Below are 27913 nucleotides of genomic sequence, written 5' to 3'. Positions count from 1 at the left end.
ATTGGCATTTCAAAGGGATTTCATTCATTTGCAAACTTTGCTATATTATACTGCAAGTCTTTGTTGTAAACGCAACTGGACAGAATAATAAACTTTTAATCGGAGGGTTTCAATGCTTAGTTTCCTTTCACATCGAAACTGATGCTACTCATTGCCACCCTTGAACTTTCCATTAGTGGAGTGAATTTCTCCCAATGGCATTATTTTCAATCTCACTGGTGGAGTGGAACACTGCTCAATTTTCATTTCATTGAAATCAATGGCAGATTGTATAAAGGCTGAGGAAGGGTTGCTGATGGGGTGATTCAATTCCCAAGGCCTTCACCCAAATATTAAAATTGAAATTACACCCTCCCCCCAACACCACCACCCCAACAAATAGTATGAGTGGTGTGTTTCTACAAAAGGAGACTGGTTATCACAGTTGCAAATACTTCCTGAAAGGAAAATGAAATACTGCTGTTCTGTATTGAATATCTGGCAAGTAAGTAAAATCGAATTCAAATAGTAGTTCCTGCAAAAGGTTAAGAAGCAATTTTAACTCTGCCTGCCCAGCAGAAACCAGTCAGATCTGAACTCAGGAGTAGTGCTGTGTGTCCTGTTTGAACATGGAGTGTGTTAGCGGGTGTGTTGTCTGAATGGTGAGGAGTGTTAGTATTGTGCATAATCAGGACAATCGACATGTGCTAGCACTGTGCTTTGTATACACTGTGGGAGTGGTAGCACATGCATTGTCTGCACAGTGGGGACCGTTGTGTGTGCATCATTTAAATGGTGGAGAACATTGTGCATTGTCTAAACGGGAAAAGCGTTAACATTGTGTTGTCTAAATGGTGGAGAGTGATAGTATTGTGCATTGTCTGGACTATGAATACAGTTAGCACTGTGCTTTGTATAAACTGTGGAAATGCTAGCACTGTGCATTGGCTGAACCCTGAGGGGCTGTGCCTGCAATACCACTATATATTGACAACTCTCTCTGCATTGTAAAGAAAAGCTTGAAGGCTGTATTGCCTGACCTCAACATGACTGCCACTGACTGGATCAAATTATATACACTACTGCATTCCAGATTGATGCTTTGTTCCTGGTGTCCGATTACAAACTCCACGTCCTATGTTCCCATGTGCTGCATACCAGAGCACAGGCATTACCCATAGACTCGTCTTTTTACTAACATATTGACAGTTATATATGTATTATATATATTTAAATGTATAACCATGCTTGCCATAATGATTTTCTATTGTTACAAATTCCAATGCATTAAGTCACATGATGTGTGAATCCATATTTGTTGCATTGACCAGCTGATGAATTCAATAACAGTATTTTACTTCTGACATCTTAGTAATGATTTTAACAGAAAAATAATCCAAATAAATATTCAAAAATAAATTGCAATGTGGAGATGGTGGCATAGTGGTATTGTCACTGGACTAGTATTGCAGAGACCCAGAGTAAGTTAGATATCGGAGAGGATGAAGAACATTTTTGTCTTCATCACATGGGCAGTAATCTGGTTGGAGAAAATCACCTGCCCATTACAGAACCTGCCTGGTCTGTCCATCCAAATTGCAACCCAAGAAACAAACGGAAGTTGTAAATCCGATTGTTGTTACCAAATGAGATGGATCAGCAGTGATTTGCAAAGAATGGTCTGGGAAAGAGAAAAATAAAGTTTGGATTTGGGCCTCGTGCTGGGATGCACGAGTAATGCTCTGGGGACCTGGGCTTGAATCCCACCAGATGGTGAAATTTGAATTCAATAAAAATCTGGAACTAGAAGTCTGATGATGACCATGAAACCATTGCCAATTGTCATAAAAACCCATCTAGTTCACTAAAGTCCTTTAGGGAAGGAAATCTTCTGTCCTTGCCTTGTTTGGCCTACATGTGACTCCAGACTCAGGGCAATGTGGTTGACTCTTAAATGCCCTCTGAACAAGGGCAATTAGGGATGGGCAATAAATGCTGGCCTAGCCAGTGACACCCAAATCCCATGAACGAATAAAAACAGTTAAGCATCAAATCTCAGTATCATGATATTGCGTTTAAGTTTAACGTTGCTTAAGCAATGTCACAATCGCTGTTGTTTGCATCCCAGCACGAGGCCCAAATCCAAACTTTATTTTTCTCTTTCCCAGACCATTCTTTGCAAATCACTGCTGATCCATCTCTTTTGGTAACAACAATTGGATTTCACAACTTCCGTTGGTTTCTTGGGTTGCAATTTGAATGGACAGACCAGGCAGGTTCTGTAACGGGCAGGTGATTTTCTCCAACCAGATTACTGCCCATGTGATGAAGACAAAAATGTGCTTCATCATCTCCGATATTTAACTGAACTGGAGTCACTTCTGTTTACATGGTTAAACAGTGGCAATAAAAAGGGTGTTGCTAATGCATCCACGAACTAAGTCAAAGCAGGTGAAATGTTTGGATCTGCACCAAAGCAATTACAAATTTGTAGGTAACAATTGAAAGTGTTGATGAGCTTGGATTTAGTCAGGATTTATCCATTTCAAATTGATGCCTTTGAGAAAATACATCAGATTACAAAAGCAGAATTAAATCAAGGGCTGGGTTTTGTGAAGCCCGCTGCAGCTGGCAAGGTGGCAGGCGGGCACGGGGAATTGTGCAGATAATTGCATATCAGACTCCCAGAGGTGGGAAAACCATAAACAATTAAGTCAATGGCAAACAGGTAAAGTAGGAAACTTGCCCATTAGCACCCATTTCCAATTTGCATACAACTTAAAAACAATTTCCACATGATTTAAGGCAAAATACTGCAGATGCTGGAAATCTGAAACAAAAACAAAAAATGCTGGAAAAACTCAGCAGTTCTGACAGCATCGGTGGAGAGAAAGACAGAGTTAACGTTTCGAGTCTGTATGACTCTTCTTCAGAGACGCCAACCCTGTGAGTCCACATGATTTAGTACTGCTTCCCTGATTTAGTGAAACTCATGTGTCTCTCATGCTTTCAGTAACACGCCCAGTGAAAGTTGGTGACTTATATGGCTTTCTTGACTCAGCGTAGGAGTCCTTTAGGCAGTTCCCAGGAGATTGAGTCACAAGGCAGTGGATTGATCTTGAAGATGTTTCCTCGTGTGAAAATTTGCTGAACTGACACTCTTAAGGGGCAGAGCCTCAAGCAGGAAATTCAGAACCCTGAAGTACTGGGCCCATGTTTAAAGGGGCAGTGAACATCTGAGGTGCAGAAGAAATATCCCCTAAAGTGGCACCATAGATCCGAGTCCCTAAGGGGAGGACACTTAAGAGGCTGCCTGTAAGGAAAGGGAGAGGTAGAGGCAGCATGGGAATCATCCATCCTGTCCTTCTTCATCCTCGAACACTGGAGGGGATGCCCTGGCTGGGCAGGGACACCCAAGATCTCAGTTGAACTCATCGATGACATCCAATGATCTTGTGCGATGGGGGAGGAGCTTCTCCCTGGGCTTTGGAATGTCTTTATCTGCTGGAGCAACAGAAATCAGATGCTGAAGATTCAAACTGCAGAACGATTTCCAATTCTAACACAGGGCTGGCTGCCCTTTAAATATGGTGCTAGCTCCTATATGGCCATCAGGTAATGTGGGCTTCCTGATGTCAGAGCCACACCTCTCCCCCCTGCCCCCCCACCACATGATCCAGTGGCAAACCCACATCGCCTACATTCATAAGCTTCTCGCCAAGTAACCGGGTTCAGCTGATCACCACAGACCTGCGCCAGATCCCCATCTGGGCCTGCGCGCCATGACAGTAGGACTAAATCCAGCCCCAACTGTCCACAAGAACACCTCCACCGAACTTGGAGTATCCCTTTTAAATTCTTTACTTAGAAAAGACAAAATAAATGTGTTCTTAGTGCAAACCTGAGACGATTCCACTCTAAGTGCGGTAGCGGGTGGGTAAAACGATGGTTCACTCGCAGGCCACAATGGCAGCTTTTCACATTGTATCATCCCAAAACTGCCACATTAATTATGCATTCCAGGGAAACACGCCATTCCCACGGTGGGTGGGCTCTCATTTGCCTGTCATGCCATTACCCTACTGCTCCAGCAAGTCAGGCACCACATTTAAAGTCCAGTCACGTGCACGCACCTCAGTGCTTCCAGCCCATGGCTGCTGCAAAGACGACATGGCCCTGAAAGGCAAAAAGACTGCAGCCCCCAGGTTCAATGACGTGTCCCTCGAGCATCTTTTGGACGTGATGGAGGCTCACCGTGATGTCCTATATCCCTGCTTTGGCAGCAACCTCACAAATCCGGCTGTGGAGATGGTGGCAGTGGTGGCTGGTGCCAACACCCTTCAAAAGAGGACAGCCACCCAGTGCCATAAGAAAATGAATGGTCTCCTCCGTTCCACCAGGGTAAGTCACTCTTCTCATCACTCTCAACGCACACACTCACAAACCCATCGCACATCCACAGGGATATCACGGGACATGTTCAAGGGACATCACCATTCACTCTCTCACACACACCTTCATTGTCCTCATCTCGTCCATGGGACCCCTCACCACCCACACAGGCCAAGCATACTTATCATCTGGTCTAGCAGGCATCCTGCTTGCACTCTCTCCATCTCTATTCATGCTGGCACACAAGAAAAAGAGGGAGAGTTTGCAGACTGGTGGAGGAATGCCTGAAATCAAGGTCCTCATGGACTCTGAAAACGGAGCCATCCAGCTGGCCAGCGAGGATCTAGACCATTCCTGTGTTGATGGTGAGGTTGGCGATGCTCCACCAAGTGAAGATCTAACAGTGCAACATCCATCAGACAACCATGCCTTGAGTGATGTGTCCTGTTTCACAGGCCGCTGCCACGCACTAATTATCTCCACTTGCTTTCGCAGGCACATCTGGAAACAGTCGACAGAATCTACAACCTAGGGCCTCCAGTAAAACCCCAAAGACACCTCTGAAGAGGAATCCAGAGGCACCTTATCTGAAGTCTGATCAGAGCGCTCACTCACACCCTCCACCAGCGCAGAGACACACATCTTGGTGGGACCCAGCTTTACAATCTGTTGAGCACATCACACTTTCTGATCCACAGCAGGTGGCGGCAAGGGCTTCCCAGGTGTCCGGCACTCGAATGACTGCTGGAACATCAGGAAGGATGTCCGCTGCAGTCCTCAGGTGCAAGGCATGATAGAGGAATCTGTCTGCCTTCAGGCTGTGATAGTGCTGGCATGCCAACGCACCGAAGTCAACACTAGTAGGAAGGCAGTCGCCATGGGGACCTTGGTCCAAGTCATTGGTCCGGCACTGCTGCATTGGCTCATTTCCATCGCTGACACCATAGTTGGCCTCCAATAGTGTGTATGCAAGAGGGGTGCAGAACAGCTCGATCTCACTCCAGGTATCCTTTCTCCTCAATGAGTCAGCCAGGGCCCCTTGCGGAGGAGGATCAGCAGGTGACCCCCCCTCCCCCGCCCCACCCCACCCCCAGGGCCATCCATCCAGGTGACTCCCAGAGTGTCCAGCCCATCCAAATCCCCTCTTCCTGTGACCTCAGCAACTCCAGCTCCATTGGCCGGGGAGGGTGCCACTGCCACGCAACAAGACCCCAAAAGCATTTTGGGGCCCTGTGGGTCTCGGTCCTCCAGAGGACAATTGTGAAGGTCATCACATTGGGGGGTAGCAGTCGTCAGGCTGTCGCCACCTCCACTGTGGATGTCCAGGGAGCACCAAGACGTAGCGGCAGGGCAAGGAAGGTTAAGATAATGTCGTTGTACAGCCTGGGCACAGGTGTTGATCACTATTGTCAATAAATTCCTGAGAATGTCTCCCTGCCTTTGGCTCCTTGTTCTGATGAGCAGTGTTCTTGTCACTCAGATGTGAATCCTTCCTGCATAAGATAAAGGCAGGTGTCTCAGTCCAGGGCCTCTTCCCTGTGCTTCGTGCAGCCATCAGACCAAAGTGATGGTCCGGCCTCCTGGACACATTACTGATGCCTGCACCTTGATGGTGCTTGTCATTGCTGCCAGAATGTCGTGGGCAGGCATCACAGAGTTCCATCATTCTCTATGTGCTTTCAGCACATTTGAGGTGGGGCTGGTCCCCATCTCTTCAGCATCTGTGACCAGTGACGCTGTGCACCTGAAGGGGTCAAGTGCTGAAATAAGACAAGGGATCAGATGCTTTTAAAAAGTTTCATAGCTGCATCTCTATGATATGATAAAAACAAAAAAACTGCAGATGCTGGAAATCCAAAACAAAAACAGAATTACCTGGAAAAACTCAGCAGGTCTGGCAGCATCGGCGGAGAAGAAAAGAGTTGACGTTTCGAGTCCTCATGACCCTTCAACAGAACTTGGTTCTGTCGAAGGGTCATGAGGACTCGAAACGTCAACTCTTTTCTTCTCCGCCGATGCTGCCAGACCTGCTGAGTTTTTCCAGGTAATTCTGTTTTTGTTCTCTATGATATGATCCTGATCACAGAGCGCAAGTGAGCTGCTCTCATCCAGCCAGGAGTCAGACATTCTCAGAGGCTATATGAAGACCTATGGAGGGTCCTCACTGCATGTTGTCATCATCCTCCTGCAATCGGGTGACCATTAGGGCCTCCACTGTGTCTCCATGACAGGCACATTCTCACAGAGGGTATTCGCGCTGCCATAAGCCAGACTGAAGTCAAATGTTCACAGATGCAAGGTGAGGATCTATGGGGTCAACTCACTGCAAGTCGTCATCATCTTCCACAAATCTAGTAGCTATGAGTGCCTCCCAAGTGCATCTGCTTCATCTGGTCAGTGTGAGGGTCTCATCCCATCATCCTCACCTTCAAGGACCTCCTCAGCCTCATCCCCTTCAGCGTCCTCCTCATCGGAGGAGAACTCCAACTCCTCCATCTCATCTCCCCATTGCAGCGTCAAGTTGCAAAGGGCACAGCAGGTGACAGCAATGCGTGACACCCTCTGTGGACTGTATTGCAGGGCTCCACTAGACTGGTCTGGGCTCCAGAACCTGATCTTCAGCATCCCGATGGTCTGCTCCACCAAGTTGGGAGTTGCTACATAAGCCTCATTATACCTTCTCTCTGCTGCAGTCTGAGGCCACCGCACAGGTGTCATCAGCCACACCCTCTGTGGGTAGCCCTTGTCCCTGAGAAGCCATCCCTGCAGCCTCTGTGGACCCTGGAAGACATCAGGGATCTGTGGCCGAATGAGAATATAGGAGTCGTGCACACTCCCTGGAAACTATGCACACACCTGCAGGATGTGTTTGTGGCAGGTGCACACCAGTGCACGTTGAGCAAGTGGAATCCTTTGTGGTTGACATTGTTGACCGCTTGTTGTGATGGAGATCTGAGCGCCACATGAATGTAGTAGATGGCAACCTGCACCTGTGGGAAACCAGACATCTGGGCAAATCCAATCACTCTCGCATCCTGGCTGTCCTGGTCCAAAGGCAAAATGCGCAAGTTGTGCCCCCTCATGAAAATGGCATCCATGACCTTATGGATGCATTTGTGGGTGGAAGCTTGTGATGCCCACATAGGTCACTTGTGGGGCCCTGAAAGGAGCCACTGGTGTCAAAATTGAGCGCTGCTGTCACTTTCACAGTCAGTGGCAGTGGATGCCCTCCATGACCCAGTGGCACCAAATCCTGCCGCAGCTGGCAGGTGTGACCGACTAGTTCGCTAGACATGTGCAGTCTTTAGCGACACTGGTTCTCGGTCATCTGCAGGGATGAAAGGCAGCGTCTATAGACCTTGGTCTAGCTCAGCGCCGACCAGCGACGGCTCACTGTGGCTCTTCAGCGGCGTGTGTGAGAGCCCCAGCAGCCCCTTCTTCAGAGGGTACCACTCCTCCCTTTGCGCAGCCAGGTGCCTCCTTCGCTCTCTTTTCATTCCATCTTCACTCTCTGTAAGCCACAAGGCATACATCTAGTTCACCAGGCTCCATGATCCTGATGTACTTGTCCTGCAGGATGAAAGAGAGAGATACATGAGTCAGCATGGGCACATTAAGAACATGTTCTGGTTAAGTCTGAAGGCACCTTAATGCATCCTAAAGAGTGCTGGCCACCACATGGGTGGCCAGAGATTAGTGCATGGCTGCCTGAAACCCCAGCCACCTCCGCCCCACGCCACCCAACTGATTGGAGGCAGCTTCGCCCACTGGACAGCATGCTGTGCTCTCAACTCAGGCATTCTCCCATCCCGCACTGCAAGGCTGCGCTGTTAGCTTGGACCATGGGGGAGATTGGTCCAAAGCAGGATGCTGACATTGCAAGGGGCTGTGAGCGCCTCCACCAGTGGCTGCTCCATGGCCAGCTTTAGCGAGGAGATTGTACAATGTGCCCAGCTGTCCTGCTGTCCACTAAAATGCTCATTAGTTTGCTGCCTGTACCCGAGGGATGAAAAGCTCTGGAGTACTTGGTGGCACTTTGATGCCTCTGCGTTGTTTCAGTGGGCAGATAAGCTAGAGGTCTGACTCCAATCATATCAATGTGGCTGTGCCTGAATTGTCTCAGCTCCAGAGGAATGGACACCTTATACAAGGTTTCCTTAACGCCTGGCTGCTTCCCTAACCCAGCCCCCCCACCCACCCACATTGCTTGTGAGCTATGTTGAATCACAGGGCAACCCTTGCCACTCCCCCACACAACATGCCTCAAACGCAAAGCAGCCCTTGCCACCACCCCTCTGCCCCCAACATGCTTCAACCTTGAGGTTCAACAGGTGACCTGGGCAAGTGCTCTGCAACATTACTGTGTACTCATGTCCGAGTTTGCCTCAAAGTGCAGCCCACCAAGGGCAAGCACTTTATATGCTGTTGTGAAACACATCAGCGTGTGGACAGACGATCCAGCATGGGTGGTTGAGATGAGTCCGGCGGGCTAGCTTTATAATGATATGCTGATATATTACAACGAGGTTCCCGAAGTCAGATGGTGGGAAACGTGGCCTGCCATCAGTGGACGGTCGCAAACTGGCTTCACAATGTCGTGAAACCGACTTATGGCCTTCTCGCCATATTGTCTGCTCACACCACCAAACAAGCCTGATGCCAGTGGGCACAGGAAATCCCGGTCTTAGTCTTCCAATATTTGACAGCGGCTTATACCATAATGTAACAGTGACTAAAGCAAAGTTATTGAAGTAAAATTAATTTTAAAATCTGCTGCAACTTTGCCCATCACATCTGTAATTTCACTGACATCTTCTTTCTTCATTTGCTGATACACCACATTACAAATCCCAAATTAAAAAAAAAACATAAATCAAGCACTATTAATGTCCTACCTTTACTACAATTACTTAACTCTGTGAATGATATGTGACCTACAAAAAGGCATTGGGCATAGATTCTGACAATTATGCATACTGCCATGTCCACAAAATGCTTGTGGATTTCACAAAAATTACTTTCACCTGAGATTCTTCACTTGAAGTGCAAAGGATACTTGAATACTCAGGCTGGCACAACCCAGCTAAAATTCAAAAGGTTTGAATTATGTTTGAACAGACAAAATTAAAAGCTTTAATGCTACTTCATATGATAAAAAGCAAATTTTTGAAAATCACATGTAAGTTCTCTCATGCTCCTAAGATTAGTATACATAATTCTTTTTTAAAGCAATGATGGGACCTGCTCCAACTTCGGTTCCATATGAACTAGTCATTCCAAATGTTGCTTAGCAATGGTACACATCTATAAATAAAAATAAGCTTGTGAGACAAAGAAATCATACCTTGATCAAATGGCTTGTTCGGATTCCAGCTTCTGAAATAATCATCCTAAAAGAATAAAGAGAAATTTTAAAATCATTGTATTCCTCAGACTTCTCAATCACTACATTCTCTTTAGATATTTAGAAGACAAAGTACAAGTGAGTGAAAGATGCTATGGCATAGTTAACTTCAAAATATCTATGGATTGCATTTGAGTATTATCCTAAATCAGGAGCACCGTCTCCTCTGTGGATTGCAGCCTAGACCTGGAGTGATTTGTCGGGAGCTCCTTGCTCTTGGTAGGGCCATCCATGACAGTAGGGTCGGGGTGGGTGCAGGAAAGTGCCAGACGAAGTGTGGTCCAAAAAAAATCAACAACGGCATAACTGGCAAAGGAAGATTGTGTGTTTCACCAGCTGCGAAGGCTGCAACAGCAAAGTGGTTCCAATCATTGAGGTTCGAAAGGTCACTGAAATCTGACCACCAGCCCGTCAAGAACATGTGCACAATGATGACGTCCTAAGATCGCCACATTAAACAAAGTCATGCACAGGCTTCTCCCAGGGTCCATTTGCCAAGTCCTGTGGCGATGGAGGATTGGTGACGGAGACAGGACTGTGAATCTGGGAGTTTCTAGTCAGGAATCTGCACACAGGCGACAGATGCACAAAGGTTGTTGGACACCTGTGTTGGGACAGAGATGTCTTTGGGCAGCAGCATCTGTGATTGAGCAGTCCTCTTCAGACTAACCTCTGCTTACCTCAAATAGGGAGAGGACTGAAAACAATTCCCTAAAGATAGGCTGTCTCACTTCATCCTGGCTGGGGAACTATACTCTCCAGGATCACCATCTTTCTGGTCAAAGAAGAAAACTTTAAATTTTGCAACTCAAAATGTTAGAACAGTCATAGATAATCTCAAGAGTGGTCGTCTGGAAAGAAGAATGACAATCTTATCGCATGAACTATCAAGAATCCAAATTGACAATGCCCTCAGTGAGGCCCGTCTTCCTGAGGAGGGGTAGCTGAAGGAACTGGGGGATAAGAAAGAATGTGAAAGAAAGGCCGACAATGATCCTCATGTCCATGGAGTTGGTTTTGCCATCTGGAATAGGATCCTGGATGCACTGCCAGAATTCCCCAATTGTATAAACAAAAGGTTCATGACACTTTACCTACAGCTCAGCCATAGCCAATATGCCACCATCCAGCACTTACGTCCCAACCCTTGCCCCTGATGAAGATGCTAAGGAAAAGCTCAATTCTGATCTTGATGAACCTATCGTCGCCATCCCACAGGAAGATCAGGTCATCTTTCTGGGGAACTTTAATGCCAGGGTTAGCCGTGGTTCCGATGTCTGCAGCGGAACTAATAGGAAAAACAGGGTGGGAAAAGCCAATGCAAATAGCATCCTCTTGCAGACTAAGTGTGCAAAGCCTCATTATAACAAACACTCATTCTCTCTCAAACATTGTAACAAACTCTCCTGACAGAAGGACAAATATGAAACCACATAGAAGCATCCTAGATCAAAGCATTGGCAACTCCTGGATTATGCCATTGCTTGGGTCAAAGATCTAAGTGATAACTGTATCACATAATCCATGTGAGGGACTGATGCCTGCTGCACAGGTCATAGATCTGTTCGATCGGTGATGAACATTCACCTAGCACCAAAACATCGCAAAGCCCAAAAGTCCAAGAATAACCCAACATCACAAGTCAAGAAGGCAGCATTCCAACAGCTAAAGGCTGAAGCCCAAAGTAAATCCAGGAGATAAAAGACGTATGGTAGGAAGAGAAAGCCTGAGAGATCCAACAATATGCTGACCATCATTACATGCAAAACCTTTTTTTAAGCCGCCAGGGCCATCTATAGATCAAAGTCAAATGGACAAAATCCTCTTCATTCGCAGGGTGGTGTTTCTCTTCTTAAGGATGACAATGCCATTCATAAACACTGGAAAGAACATTTCCAACAACTCCTCAGCCATGAATCCACAATGGCAGTTGATGCTCTCCAGGCTATCCCCCAGTACCCTGAGGCAGAATCCATGGGTGAACCACCATCGATGGGAGAGCTGGAACAAGGAATAAAATGGATGAAAAACAACAAAGCCCTGATGGCATTCCAGCTGAGGTTTTCAAAGCTGGTGTACTTTTGCTCATATCACAACTCCATGCACTCATCCTATGGATTTGGGTGAAAAAGAAATCCTGACACATTCTTGTGAATCGCCTCTTTCTTGTGGCTGAGGAAATCCTCCCAGAGACACAGGGTGGCTTTAGACCTTCCAGAGGAACCTCTGACATGGTCTTTGTTCCCAGACAAATCCATGAAAAATGTTGAGAATAACACCAGGAACTCTATTACATTCACAGACCTGACCCAAGCCTTTGACTCAGTAAATCACAAGGCTCTGTGGATTATGCACTTGGATGTCCAAGAAACTTCATCACAATCTTGAAACTGATGTTCATGATGACACAACTGCAACTGCCTTAAGTGGGAGATCTGAAACAGATGCCTTCAAAATCCAGACTGGTGTCAAGCGAGGCTGTGTGATAGCCCCCATTCTATTCACATCAACAAAGATCAATTGCCCTTTGGTGTCAGCATTAAATACCACCCAGATGGAAAGCTCGTTAATATCAGTCACCTCCATGCCAAAATGAAATTAAACAAAGTTATACATGATCTACATTTTACAGATGCCTGCAATCTCATTGCCCACACTTCATCAGATTTGCAAGTAACCCTTGATATCTTCCATTCTGCATACAAGAAACTCGGCCTGTCCTTGAATGTTGCCAAAACAAAATTCATATATCAATCCACACCTGGTCAGTCAAATATTCCATCCCCATATATGTCTGGCACTACCATTGTGCTAAATGGGATAGGTTTTGAACAGATCTAGCAACTCAAGACTGGGCATCCATGAGGCGCTGTGGATCATAAGCAGCAGCAGAATTGTACTCGAGCACAACCTGTAACCTCATGGACCCCACTCTACCATTACCATCAAGCCAGGGGATCAACACATATCAATAAGGAGTGCAGGAGGGTGAGCCAGGAACAGCACCAGGCATACCAAAAAAAAAGAGGTGTCAACTTGCTGAAGCTATAACACAGGACTACTTGCTTACAGCAAGTGATAGATAGAGCTAAGCGATCCCACAGCCAACGAATCAGATCTAAGCTCTGTAGTCCTGCCACATCTAGTTGGGAATGGTGGTGGACAATTAAACAGCTCACTGGAGGAGGAGGAGGCTCCACAAATATCCCCCATACTCAATGATGGAGGAGCCCAGCACATCAGTGCAAAAGATAAGACTGAAGCATTTGCAACAATCTTCAGCCAGAGTGCCCAGTGGATGATCCACCTTGGCCTCCTCTGGAGGTCCCCAACATCACAGATGCCAGTCTTCAGCCAGTTCGATTCACTCCACGTGATATCAAGAGATGGCTGAAGGCACTGGATACTGCAAAGGCTATGGGTCCTGACAACATTACAGCAATAGTACTGAAGACTTGTACTCCAGAACTTGCCGCGCCCCTAGCCAAGCTGTTCCAGTACAGATACAACACTGGCATCTACCTGGCTATGTGGAAAATTGTCCAGGTATGTCCTTTACACAAAAAGCAAGGGCAAATCCAACCCGGCCAATTACCACCCCATCAGTCTATTCTCGATCATCAGCAAAGTAATGGGAGGAGTCATCAACAGTGCTATCAAGCAGCACTTGCTTAGCAATAACTTGCTCACTGATGCCCAGTTTGGGTTCCACTAGGGCCACTCAGCTCCTGACCTCATTACAGCCTTGGTTCAAACATGGACAAAAGAGCTGAACTCCCAAGGTGAGGCGAGAGTGACTGCCCTTGACATCAAGACAGCATTTGACCGAGTGTGGCATCAAGGAGCCCTGGCAAAACTGGAGGCAGTGGGAATCGGGGGAAAACTCTCCACTGGTTGGAGTCATACCTAGCAAAAAGGAAGACGGTTGTGGTTGTTGGAAGTCAGTCAGCTCAGCTCCAGGGTATCACTACAGGAGTTCCTCAGGGTAGTGTCCTAGGCCCCACCATCTTCAGCTGCTTCATCAATGACCATCCTTCCATCATAAGGTCAGACGTGGGGATGTTCACTGATGATTGCACAATGTTCAGTACCATTCACAATTCCTTAGATACTGAAGCAGTCAAGGTCCAAATGCAGCAGGACCTAGACAATACCTAGGCTTGGGCTGACAAGTGGCAAGTAACATTCATGCCGCACAAGTGTTAGGCAATGACCATCTCCAAAAAGAGAGAATTCAATCATCACCCCTTGATGTTCAATGGCATTACCATCACTGAATCCCCCATTATCAACATCCTGGGGGTTACCATTGACCAGAAACTGAAGTGGACTAGCCATATAAATACTGTGGCTACAAGAGCAGGTTAGGGGCTAGGGATCATGCAACAAATAACTCACCTGCTGTCTCCCCAAAGCCTGTCCACCATCTACGAAGCATAAGCACAAGTGTGATGGAATACTTCCCACTTCTCTGGATGATTGCAGCTCCTGTAACACTAAAGAAGCTGGACATAGTCCAGGACAAAACAGTCTGCTTGATTGGCACCACATTCACAAACATTCACTCCCTTCACCAACGACACACAGTAGCATCAGTGTGTACCATCTGCAAGATGCACTGCACAAATTCACCAAGGCTCCTTGGACAGCACCTTCCAAACCCACAACCACTACCGCCTAGAAGAACAAAGGCAGCAGATAGATGGGATCACCACCACCAGGAAGTTCCCCTCCAAGTCACTCTGACTCGGAAATATATCGCCGTTCTTTCTCTGTCGCTGGGTCAAAATCCTGGAACTCCCTTCCTGACAGAACTGTGGGTGTAACTACACCACATGGACTGCAACGGTTCAAGAAGGCAGTTCACCACCACCTTCTCAAGGGCAAATAGGGATGGGCAATAATTGCTGGCCCAGCCAGTGAAGCCCGCATCCCATGAATGAATTTTAAAAAGTTGTAAGAGGCACTCTGGAATGTGTTGAACACTTCCTTTACCTTGGCAGCCTCTCTCAAAAGGCTACCATTGACAATGGAGATCCAACGCCAGATCATTGCACCAGTTCAGTCTTTTACAAACTACGGCAGTGAGTGTTTGACAACAAAGACCTCCACAAGTCAACAAAAGCCCTAGTATACAGAGCAGTTGTTGCCACCATACTCCTGCAGAGAGACCTGGATGGTGTATCAAAGACTCAAGTGTTAGAGTAATCCTGTCAGCAATGCCTCCACTGCATCCTCTGGATTCAATGAGAGGACTGGCGGATCAGCGCTGGTGTCCTTCATGAAGCCAGCTTCACAAGTATTAGACAAAGCTGCTGCAAGGTTAACTTTGATGAACTGGACACTGTCCAGAGGGCTGAAAAGCATCTCCCTGGCCAGGTCCTGTTTTCTCAACTCTGAAATGGCCAATGTTCCAGGGGAGGACAAAGAAAATGCTCTGAAGTTCTCCTCGAAGCGGGCAGCATTGACATTAATGACTGGGAGGAGCTTGCTACCAATCATTCAAAACAGCAACAACTTGTCCATCAAGCTGCATCACGCTTTGAATCACAATGAATTAACGATAAGGCCTAGCGACAGCACAAGAAAGAGAGAAATGGAAGCAAATCCTGCACTCCGGATGCTGCTACTTTGCGAGACATCCTGCCCCATGTGCCCAAAGACCTGTGGGTCAAGAATTGGCCTGTTCAGTCACATGAAAACTCAGGACAGAAACTTCCAACCCTGTGTAGACGCCATCCCCAAATCAAAGGATAGTCGATGACTAAAACAGGAGGGATGAACTTCCTGCACAATTCCTTTTATATATAAAAACTAAGTGATCAACCCTCCAGCTGTATAATTTATTCAAACTTATGGTCCACTGACCTCTTTGTATGAAACAAGAAAGAAGCTTCTGGGCTGTAAAATGGGAATAATTACTATTCTTTAAACATGTTTTCACTATTATTGCACATAGATCCACTAAGAATATGAAGGGCAGCTAACTGGCTACCATTCAAAGAACAGTACACAGTCCCAGACATCCCAAAAGAAAGCACAGAAGGGAAAAATATCAACCAGGCAAAGTGTACCTCTGTTGTCCTGAAAGTTCTCTACATAACATTTTGATTTGTAAACAGAAAATAGGCTGTAGAAATTGCAACGCTTTTAGGGATCGTCCGTAATTGCCAAAGGGGAGAGCACAAAGCCATCCCGAGGAGGCAGCATCAAATGATATATAAAATTAACTGCACACAGAGGAGAAGCATGATCATTTGCACTTTATAAACTTAGCAGTTTGGAAGGGAGAGGGTGGGACAAAGATGCCATTTAAGCTTAGCTGCATGTCCAACATGTGAGGTTGCAACATTCTGACCTCCCATCTAAATATTGCGATCTCATACTGTTGGAGGATCCACTTTCCCAGCATTCAGAGCAACACAAGAACAAACAATCAGCAAGATATGTGCTATTCTATAATCTGGGAATGTTTAATTCCAAAAGAAAAAATCCTGCTCATCCCACCTGTGATGGACTGTGGCATCAATTCCCTTAGTCCGCTTTTCCTGAACTGCTCGGGATGTTAGGCTACCCCCCATTTCATAGCACAAGTGAAAGTACTCCATTGACTCTTCAGCATATATTCCAAGGAATGAAGCAGTGCTAATTGTTGAGTTGTTAACAGGTTTAAATGGCAAAATTTGCATCACACCAAGAGCTGAAGAATCCAAATAACCAATAGACCAGTTATCATTTCCGTACCTTTCAAAATTTCACAGGAAATCAGCAGTTGATGAGAAAAGAGCTTTGCAGGAGCTCTTTAGTACACGTGCATTAAATTCTGTTTTCCTTCTTTCCCACAAGAGCAGTGTGATTGGGCAGTATAATTGTAGCTCAATACTTGCACTTTTAAACATGCACTCACTACTAAGCTACTTGATGCAGTGTAACTGGAATATAAATGGGGTTGAGCAGCACTACAGCCCCAATATAAGCAGCGGGTTTTTAAAAAATTCATTCATGGGATGTGGGCTTTGCTGGCTGTGCCAGCATTTATTGCCCATCCCTAGTTGCCTTTGAGAATGTGGTGGTGAGCTGCCTTCTTGAACCACTGCAGCCCATGTGGTGTAGGTACACCCACAGTGCTGTTAGGATAGTGAGTAACCTGCAGGGGAACTTCCAGGTTGTGGTGTTCCCATCTAGCTGCTGCCCTTGTCCTTCTAGATGGTAGTGGTTGTGGGTTTGAAAGGTGCTGTCTAAGGAGCCTTGATGAATTCCTGCAATGCATTTTGTAGATGGTACACACTGCTGCCGCTGTGCGACGGTGGTGGAGGGAGTGAATGTTTGTGGATGTAGCGCCAATCAAGAGGGTTGCTTTGTCCGGGATGGTGTCAAGCTTCTTGAGTGTTGTTGGAGCTGCACTCATCCGGGCAAGTAGAGAGTATTCCATCACACTCCTGACTTGTGCCTAGTAGATGGTGGACAGGCTTTGGAGAACCAGGAGGTGAGTTACTCATTGCAAGATTCCTGGCCTCTGACCTGCTCTTTTAGCCACAGTATTTACATGGCTCGTCCAGTTCAGTTTCTGGTCAATGACAACCCCCAGGATGCTGATAGTGAGGGATTCAGTGATGGTAGTGCCATTGAATATCAAGGATATATACAATCAGCATAACCGTTGAAGGGGAGTAAAAAAACAAACATTTCAAAGCAATATTCAATTCTTGGAAAGGTAATTTATAGCCAGAGCTTATAAGCTTCTCAAGAGTGTATTAAGTTATCCTGTTTTTAAAAATAATCTACTTGACCTCCAAGAAATCACAGGGTAATCATATACTATGGTAACCATAAAAAAATCAAGCAGATTTGAAGTAGAATAAAATACAAACCTCTACTTCCTGTGTAGGTAAGCAAAAAGCAAAGGAAAGAGAGAGTGTTACATCTTTTAAACAAATACAGGTATTTTGAACCATAGATAAATATGGCACAAAAGAAGGCCATTCATCCCATCATGCCTGTACCGGCTCTTTGAAAGAACAATCTAAATTTGTCCCATTCCCCTATTCCTTCCCTGAAGCTCAAAAAAAAATTCCTTTTCAAGTTTTTATCCAATTCTCTTTTGAAAGTCATTATTAAATCTGCTTCAACTGCCCTTTCAGTCATTTCAGATTATAACAACTCGCTTTGCAATTTTTTTTCTCATGTTGCCTCTGGTTTTTTAACCAATACTTTTATTCTACTTCTCTGCGTTAAGTCTGCGTCCTCTGGTTACCAACCCTTCTGGAACAGTCTGTCCTTGTTTACTCTAACAAAACACTTCAAGATTTTGCCTAACTCAATCCAATCTTCCTTTAACATTCACTGCTCTAAGGAGAACAACCTTAGTTTTTCTAGTCTTTCCACATAACTGATGTTGTTCATCCCAGATACCATTCTAGTACATCTCCTCTGCACTTTCTCTAAGGCAGTGACATCTTTCCTAAAGTGTGATGTCCAGAATTGGTCACAATACTCCTAACCAATGTTTTATAAAGACTTAGCATAATTTCCTTCCTTTTATACTCATATCAATCCTTATAAAGCCAGGGAAGCATTTAATCTGTTTACTAATTTCCAAGACTTGGCCATGTACACTTGAAAGCGTCTGTGCTCCTGCACCCCTTTTTAAAATTGTGTCATTTCATTTATATTACTTCTCCTTATTTTTCCTACATAAATGAATTACTTCACACTTCTCTGCATTAAATTTTGGAAATGTAAAATTCCAGTTTTAAGGAATAATATTTTTTGTTTGGTATTATTGTTGCTAGGATTACTAACATTGTGCTCACATTTCTTACTGTACGAACTTTGTCATAGTTAAGAGTTTAACGTAAGTGGGCTAAGAGAATGGAGATTCAACACTCCCACCCTTCTGCACTTTGTTTCCATTTCTAAAGGCAGCATCTGGCACAGCATCTGACTTGACTGGCACCATTACCCTGCCTGTCAATCCTGCCAGGAACAAGGAGAGGAGGAAGCACTGCCAGTTCAGCTGGTAGCAGACTATTCCAACATAGAAGTTACAATAATAAATGTTAAAATCAGCCCTTAAAACAGATAAAACCACAGCAAAGGATAAACATTTAAAACACATGGTTAAAACAATGAAATTTCAAGCATGTGCACAGAATTAAACTCAACAAAATTAAAATGGCTGTTCACCATTAATAAAATATGCAGCCTTTTTGCAAAGTATTTACTTATCAACTCCAAGAACATAGAAAGATAATATGATAAGCCTTCCAATGTTTACTTTCTCACTGATTTCTCAGCATATTTGAATGAGTAGGTGTGAAAAAGTTTTGGGAACCTGTTCCATCCTTTCTTATCCTGTGACTGCTTCCCTATCCCTGCCTCCCCACTTCCCTGAGGCTGGTTATGTTCAGAAAATATATAAAATATTTACAGTGAGATAACTGTGTCCTCCACACTGTTTCTTACTATTTGTATTACTTGAACAGTGGACACCAGTTGTCAATTTAACCAGGAATTCAACAGCATTCAGAAAGAGCAGGGGAACTTCCATGAGAGCTAGGATATGTGCAAACAGTCAGAGTGTGACTTTGCATAGGCTACAGAAGGGATGCCCAATTCTGAAATTACAATTTGCAGGCAGCATGGAGGTTTAATTTGGGCATTTGAGCAGACCAGGTCCTTGATCCACTTTGCAAGCCTGAAGCATCGAGAATCAGCCCTCTTTCCCAAGACACCCCTGGAGGAAGCCAGGAGCCTGGCCCCCATTTTCAAAAGCAAGGAAGGCTGTGATCAGAGGAGCCATTACATGGCAGATGAATCACATAACAGCTCCACCCCCAGCAAAAACCCTTTCCTGCGTTTTGTGTGTTTGTAAAATAAACCAACCTTCTTATTTTACCCTCATCTCGAGTTTGCTGTGGGATTACGAATAGAGGATTGGATCCTTCCAAACTTAAGGATTGGGAAAACATTTATAAAGGAGGGGGAATCAAAAGTCAAAAACACCTTTCTGTTTACAGATGGGTAGTGAGAGGAGAAACCAGGGCTGTTTAAATTAATCCTCCTCCTGTCTGTAACACTAGGATGTCAGAAATGTTGACTGTGTTGTTAGTACGCTAGCCCGCTAACGCCCTGGGCACCAGTTTTGCTAGACCCTACTTTCTCAAACAAACAGAAAAGGAAAAAAATAAGAAAATGAACAACCTGAAATACAATTTTTCCCACATAGCTCTGGGAAATAGAATAAGACGAGGAGAAGGAAGGAAGGATCATTGTATTCAGCAAAAACAGAAACTGCAAAAACCGAAACAGAAAATTTAAAAAGGTGAAGTAACAGAAGACTAAAGGCTAAAAAGAGATAACAAATTTATAATAAGAAAAAATTTAAATAACACAGGAAAGACAACAGTATGGAAAGAGGCGTAAATTAGTGGTCGGTTAGACTATTCAGTTGCTTGACAATGCAGCATGGAGTTTGCACATCACACATTTTGGTACAATAAAGTTTCAGTCCTTCATGTACCCTACATTTTCCAGATCATCACTAATGCTTGCTTCAAATTAATAGATCAACAGTACTGAAGTGAATATTGTGTTATTTACCTGCCTATATCCAAATTGAGAATTTCTTTACTTAAAGAAGTTCTAAAAAAACGCTCTTTTCACCTGTCTGTTGATTCCAAATCCAAACCACGCTGATGAGTTGAGAGGTTCCTGTATACTGGTTGCACAGATCCCAATTTGACATTTTGAGTCCAATTTTCTTGTCCCTGGGTCATCAGAGACTGGACATATGACTGAAGATGGGTGTTGGGACCCTGTGGAAGTCCGGATGCACAGACCTGCCTGAATTAGAGTCGGAGGCTTAGGACAGTTCCACGGTACTTACCTGTATAGTTAACCGGGAAATGTCAGCCAGGTTAAAACATAGGGCGGGATTTTTCCATGCCCGCTGGCACGGTCGTGTTCAGTGGCGTGAGCGGACAATATGGCGCGGTTGGTTTCACAACGGCATGAAACCAGTTTGCGATTGTCCGCTCAGCCCGCCAATGGCAGGCCACATTTCCCACCATCGGATGTCAGGAACCTCATTGTAATATATCTGCATATCATTATTAGGCCAACCCGCCGGAATTGCTCCCTGCTGGATCGTCTGTCCACATTGGCGGGAAATCACGACAGCGTGTTCCAGAACAGCATACATAAGCCATGCACTTGGCAGGCTGCGCTTCACTTGTGACTTCAAGGTTTGTTTGCCTACCTTGCTTCAGTCAGCACTCTGTCATCAACACCAGGCTTCACAGACAGCACCATATCACTTTCAGTGGGGGGGCTGATGGTTAGGCCTCTACCTAATAGGTCAGCCATATGTGGGTGGCTTTTCAATAGCTGCAGGCCAGGGCTTGTTTGACGAAGGGGGAGAAATGGCCTCAGGCAAGGGAAGAGGCTACAGGATGAGGGCTGTACTGGGGAAGAAGGGTATCCCAGGGTGTGTGTGGAGGCACATGTTGATCTGGACAGTGGCCTCAAAATGGTGAGGGCTGAGGAGGCAGTCTTCAGAGGAGATGAGGCCAGATGGAGATGAGAGGGTGTGTGTGTGAGAATGGGTGGTGATATCCCTTGAACTGGCAGTAAGTGAGATGCCAGTGAACGTGTGATGGGCTTGAATGTGTGAGTTTAGAGTGGTGAGATAGTTGCCATACCTTGGCTGCACGGATGCAATCATTCATCCTCTATCTGCATTGGATGGCCAACCTCTTCTGTGCAACATTGGCACTGATCACCACTGCCATCGCCTAGCAAGCCAGAGTGGTAATGTAGCTGCCCCTCCTGTGGCCAGAACAGGATAGAGGACATCACAGCGGGCCTCCACAGTGTCCAAAAGGCACTCGAGTGCTGCAGTCTTCTTGCCTTTTGGGGCCATGTCTTCTTTGCTGCAGTCCTGGGCTGGAAGCACTGAGCACGATTGTACTTTAAATATGGTGCCTGACAGATAGCAGGCAAGAAAAATTACGTTTTACCCAGCTGTGAGGTGATGGCATGGCAGGTGATTCAGAGCCTGCCATCGAAATGGTGTGTAACCCTGGAATGTATAATTAATGCAGTGGGTTCTCTGGTGGTAAAAATAATGGGTTTACTTTTTTGTTGAATTAGATTTCTGCCTTTGGCAGAAGGAAACCATTTTTTGTAGGGTAAACATAGATGACAGCATACAGATATGACTGTCTACAACTGAATGACAGAAGCACTGAAAGCGAAAGCATCTTGTGAAGTGATTTCTAGCACTGGCATGAAGTCTTTGCAATATGGCTTGTATGGGATTCTGTGACTTGATCTGGGTAAGTTTTTAGCCAAGAATCAAGTGCTTGGATACATGAAGTGTTTGTCACCTTGCAACTTAATTTATAAAGAAAATTTGAGAGCCTAGTTGCTTTAGTTATTGCTCAAAGCTGCATGAAAGTATTTTTTAAAGTACTGAAACCATCACAAGTTATGCTGTCCTTATAAAGCTGCTATTCAAAACACCAGTTTATTATAAAAATTGCCCAAAGATATCCTACCTACTTTGGAAACCCATCACTGCAGACCAGCGCTTCCTATTGTTGAAATATATTTATGCATTCACCAGAAAATTAAGTTCTTACGCATCATTGGTTTCTAAGCAAATGGGAAAAAAAATTATTTCCCCTATAGCTTGCTGCAAATTAAAAACATTCCACTTTCAAGTGATTTGGTTCTGTCTAAGCTTCATCGAAATGCGTTCTTGCAAAGCTAAGTAATGAAAGTCATTAAAGAAGTATGAAATAGAGCTAATTAATTTGCCAGATTAGTCAAAATCCAGACTACCGGCATGAAAAATGATGCCTGAAAATGGACAGTATTTGTACACTGACTGCTAGAAATTTGATACACCGATTGTATATTTCAACATTTAGTATTCAAAGATTACCACAACTGTAACTCAAGATTACCATTTCATTGTTCTCAAAACTGCACAATTATTTGACCATAATTCAGAATTTCTGAGAACTAATGCCATCTTAACGAGACAATTTTAATGTACCAGTTGGTTTGGAAAATCTTACAAGGTACATTTTGCATTATTTATTCAAATCTGATTGCTCTTGACTCCTCTCCCCATGTGTCAGAAGGGAGGCATTACACCAACTCCTTGTTAGAGAGCTATAAAAGATATTTCTGACAAATTGAAAATGGTATAATTGCACTATGAACAGATAATGTAGGTGAAAGAGACAGAGACATACTTGGTGCAAGTATACACATACGCGTGCACACACACACACACTTGCACGCAGGCACGTACTACACAAGGGATGAAATTAATACAGGTGCCAGTTGGCTGGAGAACCAGTAAGAGCCCCACGTCAACCCTGTTAGGCACTTAATGGGTGGGCATTCTCTATCAGACATTTAGCTTGCCACCTTTGGGCCTTCCCCAGGATTAAGAGCCCAAGTGAGGAAATCTTATCCCGAGAGCTGCCTGTGAGCCCCCAGCCAAAGGCTGGCAGCTCTCCATTGTGGGAAGCACCACTGGGAATGGTGGCTGCTGCCTGCAATGCACCAACCAGAGGTCCAGGATCAATGAGGGGCCAGAGGCCAAAGGTGAGGATGGGGGTCGTGGAGTTAGGACCATGGGAGGAGAGGAGATGAGGCCAGAGAAAAGGGCAGGGTATGGCTTTTAGCACCTCCCTCCCCAATGCCTGGTCCCTGGATCAGGCACTGAGTGCTTGACAGCAAGGGACCCCAGGGAGTCTCTGAACAAACTTGACAAGAGCTTGCTTTCCAGGTTTCCCATGTGGCAACTCCCCAAGCCCGCTGGGATAAAGCCTTTAAGTGGGCATTAATCACCAGGCAAGGGCCTCAATTAGCATCTGGGTGGGAAGGCCATCCACAAGCCTTCCAGCTCCAGATGCAATAGAGTGAAGGTGGAAATGTGGTGGCATCTCCACTCAGCACTCCCCTGCCTGAATAAATGCCCCTCTCCCCCAGCTCCAAACTTGCTGCCAGGGAGACATTAAATTCCACTTCCAATGTGGACTAAGGCTTAAAGAATGTTCTCCAACTGTTGGGCATAGCTATGCATTCCAAAACTACTGAGGGGAGTAGAGCAAGTCCCAGCAATATAGGAAAATAAATGGAAAATTAAGGGGAAATTAAGCAAGATTTAATAAAAGGAAAAAGTAAAAAGGAGATGAACAAAGCATTTTTTTTGCAAAATGTAATGTTCTTGGAACACCTATAAAGCACAGCTATCGAATCATCAAGCCATGAGAACTCAAGGTATTCGGAATCTGTTAGGAAATATGAGGAGGAAATGCCTTTCAAGACTTTCATTCTGAAACAAACGTTTTGATTAATATTATTCTTGTGAAACGCAGCCGACAGGTTTGAGAAACTGAAATTGAGCATACTTTCATCAAGTCACAATATTTTCAAATTAAGCATCAAAATCAATTTTACTTAAAAACAATTGTAACCCCAAAGTGGTAAGTTATGTTACTTTGGAAACTAGATTTTGATTCCTGGTAAATTCTGCCCCTTATAACCTTAACATGAAAATATATCAAGAGGCAAAATAGCTTTTGCCTATCCTCATGGATAAAACTGATTATATCAGAGCTTTACAGGGCTGAATTTTGCCAGCCCATTGGAGACAGGCTGAGAGGAGGAACTCAGCTAATAACTCAGTTTCATCCCCTTATGCCCTCACCTCAATGAATTTCAGGCTTGGACTGATGCTGAGCTCTTCCTCTGTCACCTTAATTTCCGCACTCACCTCTTCCTCTTTTGGTAGGAGTCCTCCCCTGATTCAGTGGATTCTTTCACCCACTCTCAGTATTTGCCCTCCACCTGGACCCCTCATTCTGGTCTCTTACCTGCTCTTGATCTTTTCATTGAGAACTGTTGGAGTGTCATCGGCCGTCTTCATTTCTCTGCTCCTCTCACCCTATCTAACCCATCTCTTTCTGAATTGCTGCACTCCATTCTCTATGGTCCAACCCTGAATTTTATTATCAAGCCTGCCGACAAGCGTGATGCTGTTCTTATCTGGCATACTGACCTCTACCTTGCAGAGGCTGAGCCCCAACTTTCAGACACTTCTTCCTACCTTCCCTTGGACCACAATCCCACCACCGAACATCAAGCCATCATTTCCAGGGCAGTCGCTGTGTGCAACTATTGAAAAGCTGCACCAATGTTTTAGTGTACATGGCCTACCAGAAGTCATTGTTTTGGATAATGGTACTGCTTTCATTAGTACGGAATTCCAGAGATTCATGAACCTAACTGAGATTAAACACGTCAAAACAGCACCATATCATGCCTCATCTAATGGGTCAGCAGAAAGGGCAGTGCAAACTTTTAAAACAGGCATGAATAAATTATCTGAAGGAATGTTAGAAACATGAATTTGAAGATTTCTTTTCAACTATATGTCGCATATGCACTCTTATACCAACAAAATCAAAGCACAACTTTGAATTCTTGCAGAGGCTATTGGCAGAATTGCTTTATCTTCACTAAATAAACTCATTAGTGGCTTGTGATCTGACACTATGGTGAAATTTCGACTGTGCAAATATTGATGGAACTTCTTTACTTCAAATATGGCAGATAAAACTTCTTCTTGGCTGCATTGAAGGTTCTGGAGACATCCTATTGGCCTTTCAGAACCGTTTTCCATCCTGTGTGACAATACTGTTCCCATACCATAGGGAGTTACATCACAAGTTAGTATTAGTTCTTTTGATGGGTCATGGTGTACTATCAGACATGACGAGTGTAAAAGCTTCTTGACTTCTATGAAGACTTCTTCTCGTTGTGTCTTCCAGGACTATCTGTGGTTCTTCTTCAATAGTAAGCATAAAGGGGCTAACACTGTAGATCAATTAAGCAAGAAGCGACCGTAATAATTTATCATGCCCAAAAAAACTTGAGTTCAGTGACACTGGAAAGAGAGGGCACTTCCTTGATTGCCCTGACTTTCTCCTCTATTGAATGCAACCCTTGGGCTTCCAATCAATAACCCAAATAGTGACTTCAGTCACTTGGCAAGTGCACTTTTATTTAATCACACACCAGCCTCCAAAAACCTCCTTAAAACCTAGGTTGGACATATGTTCAGCTTCTGTTGATCCTGTGATAAGGACGTCATCCAGGTATACTACTTCTCAGGAAGTCCCTGTAGTAGGCTTTGGAAAATCACACAGGCAGATGACACACCAAAGGGTGGGCGTGTACATTGGTACAGACCCTTGTGTGTGTTGATTGTTACATACCCTCTAGATGTGCTGTCCAGGTCTCGCTGTTGGTATGCATGGCTTATGTCCAGTTTGGTGTAGGATCTTCCTCCTGCAAGCTTAGCGTACAGATCTTCAATCCTTGGGATTGGATATTTGTCTAATTAAGCAGCATTGTTCACAGTTAATTTATGGTCTCTGCAAATGCAAATGGTTTGATCTGGTTTCATCACAGGGGCCAAGGGCACTGCCCATTCTGAAAATTGGACTGGCTATATTAGGCCTAACTTTTCTAAGTGGCTCAATTCTGCATCCACCTTCTCTTTTAGGGCTTAAGGCACAGGCCTAGCCTTAAAGGAACCGGGGTGTTGCTTCCCAATCAATGTATATTTTTGCCTGTAGGCCTTTTACTTTTCCCAACTCATTTCAGAATATGCTGTCGTACCTTTTTAAACAGCTCAGGAATTCCTCCTGTTCTAACTTGAAAAATTTCTGACCAGTTGAGCTTAATTTCTTCCAACCAATCACAGCCCAGAAGACTAGATCCTTCACCTGTTACAACAAGCACTGGCAGCTGGGCTGTCTGTTATCTTGTAGGATACAGATACAGAAGTGATGCCTCTCCAGTGTACGTCTTCAGCTGAGCCATGGTTTTCCCCAGATTCAATGGCTGGATACCTTTGCTAAGGTATTTAAAGATATGTTCTCCCACCACTGTGGTCACTGTTCCAGTGATTGGATCAGTTGTCCTTGCCTTGAGATTGTGTAGGGAATAGATACCAGTATCAAAGCTTTGGGTTCATTTATATTGTGCACTTCAATCATCTTGGCCTGCCATCTGATTGGCTGGCTTAATTTCACCCTGCATTGTTTTATAACCTGCCCTTTTTTGTGACAGTAGTGGCATTCAGCCTCTAATTCTGAAGGTTTCTGGTACATGGTTATCGGTAATAACTTGATTTCAGAATTGCTGGTGAGATGCTTCCAGTATTTTTTTTTGTTTTTCGAGCGGTAGGGACTGTGTCCTGCTTCACAGTTGTCTCCCTGGTTTACACGCCACAGCTGGTGGTAGGTTCCCACCCCAACTGAAGAACGGTGCCATGTTGCACACTCTGCAAAGCCTGCTAGTCCCTCTCAGCACTCAGCATTGCTAGCTTTATTTCCATGGCGCGGTTCAGGTCAATATTGACTTCTGCAAGTAAACGGCACTGAATGGCGTCGTCGTGTACGCTGCAAACCAAACGATCTCGCAACATGTCATTTAGAGTATCTCTGAAGTCACAGTGCTCAGTTAACCATTTTAACTTCATGATATACATTGCAATTGATTCGCCTGGGGCCATTACTCTAGTGTTGAACTTGAATCTTTGCATAAATCACCAATGTCTTAGGCTGAAAGTGTGCCTTCACGAGGTCCACTAGCTTGTTAAAGGATCCGGAACTTGGTGAGCTTGGGGCCATCAGACTACTGTTTAGGTTATACGTCTTGCTCCTGAAGACACTTAGAAGGATTACCTTCTTTTTCTTCTCTGCTATTATTCTGTTTGCCACAAAATAGAAACCTAGGTGCTCTATGTACTGACTCCAGTCTTTCATGGGTCACTTCTGCTGAAGTGTGACATGACTGGTGAGTATATTTTTTTTTCCCTTAAAATCAAAATACATTTGTGAGGTGAGGTGCAGGGTCTGAACTATTTATCCTCGTCATCGATTGTAATAAACTTGATGTACTGAACAGGTTTCTTGTTTGAGGTTTCTTGTTCATTTACAGAGCCCCTGGTGAGGTTACATGCTTGAACCAAGACTAAGGCTAAAAAGCTCTGCCCTAAGATTACCCACACTTAGGGCTGATTTGTCTGTACAGTCACATGATCCC

The 27913-nt window shown here is 44.7% G+C and overlaps 1 protein-coding gene across 1 annotated transcript in view; it reads right to left on the bottom strand.

Moving 5' to 3' along the window:
* The window catches only part of spock1 (SPARC (osteonectin), cwcv and kazal like domains proteoglycan 1), a 561041-nt gene that overhangs the window by 360985 nt on the left and 172143 nt on the right, over positions 1–27913 (bottom strand). Inside the window, exon 3 of the mRNA XM_041193973.1 lies at positions 9716–9761. Coding sequence (XP_041049907.1) covers positions 9716–9761 — 46 coding nt within the window. The remainder of the gene's footprint in view (positions 1–9715; positions 9762–27913) is intronic.

The sequence above is a fragment of the Carcharodon carcharias genome, chromosome 8, assembly GCF_017639515.1.
Source record: "Carcharodon carcharias isolate sCarCar2 chromosome 8, sCarCar2.pri, whole genome shotgun sequence".
NCBI classification, from domain to species: Eukaryota; Metazoa; Chordata; class Chondrichthyes; order Lamniformes; family Lamnidae; genus Carcharodon; species Carcharodon carcharias.
The sequence above is the reverse complement of the archived record's forward strand: the minus strand, read 5'-3'. Positions and strand labels throughout refer to the sequence as shown.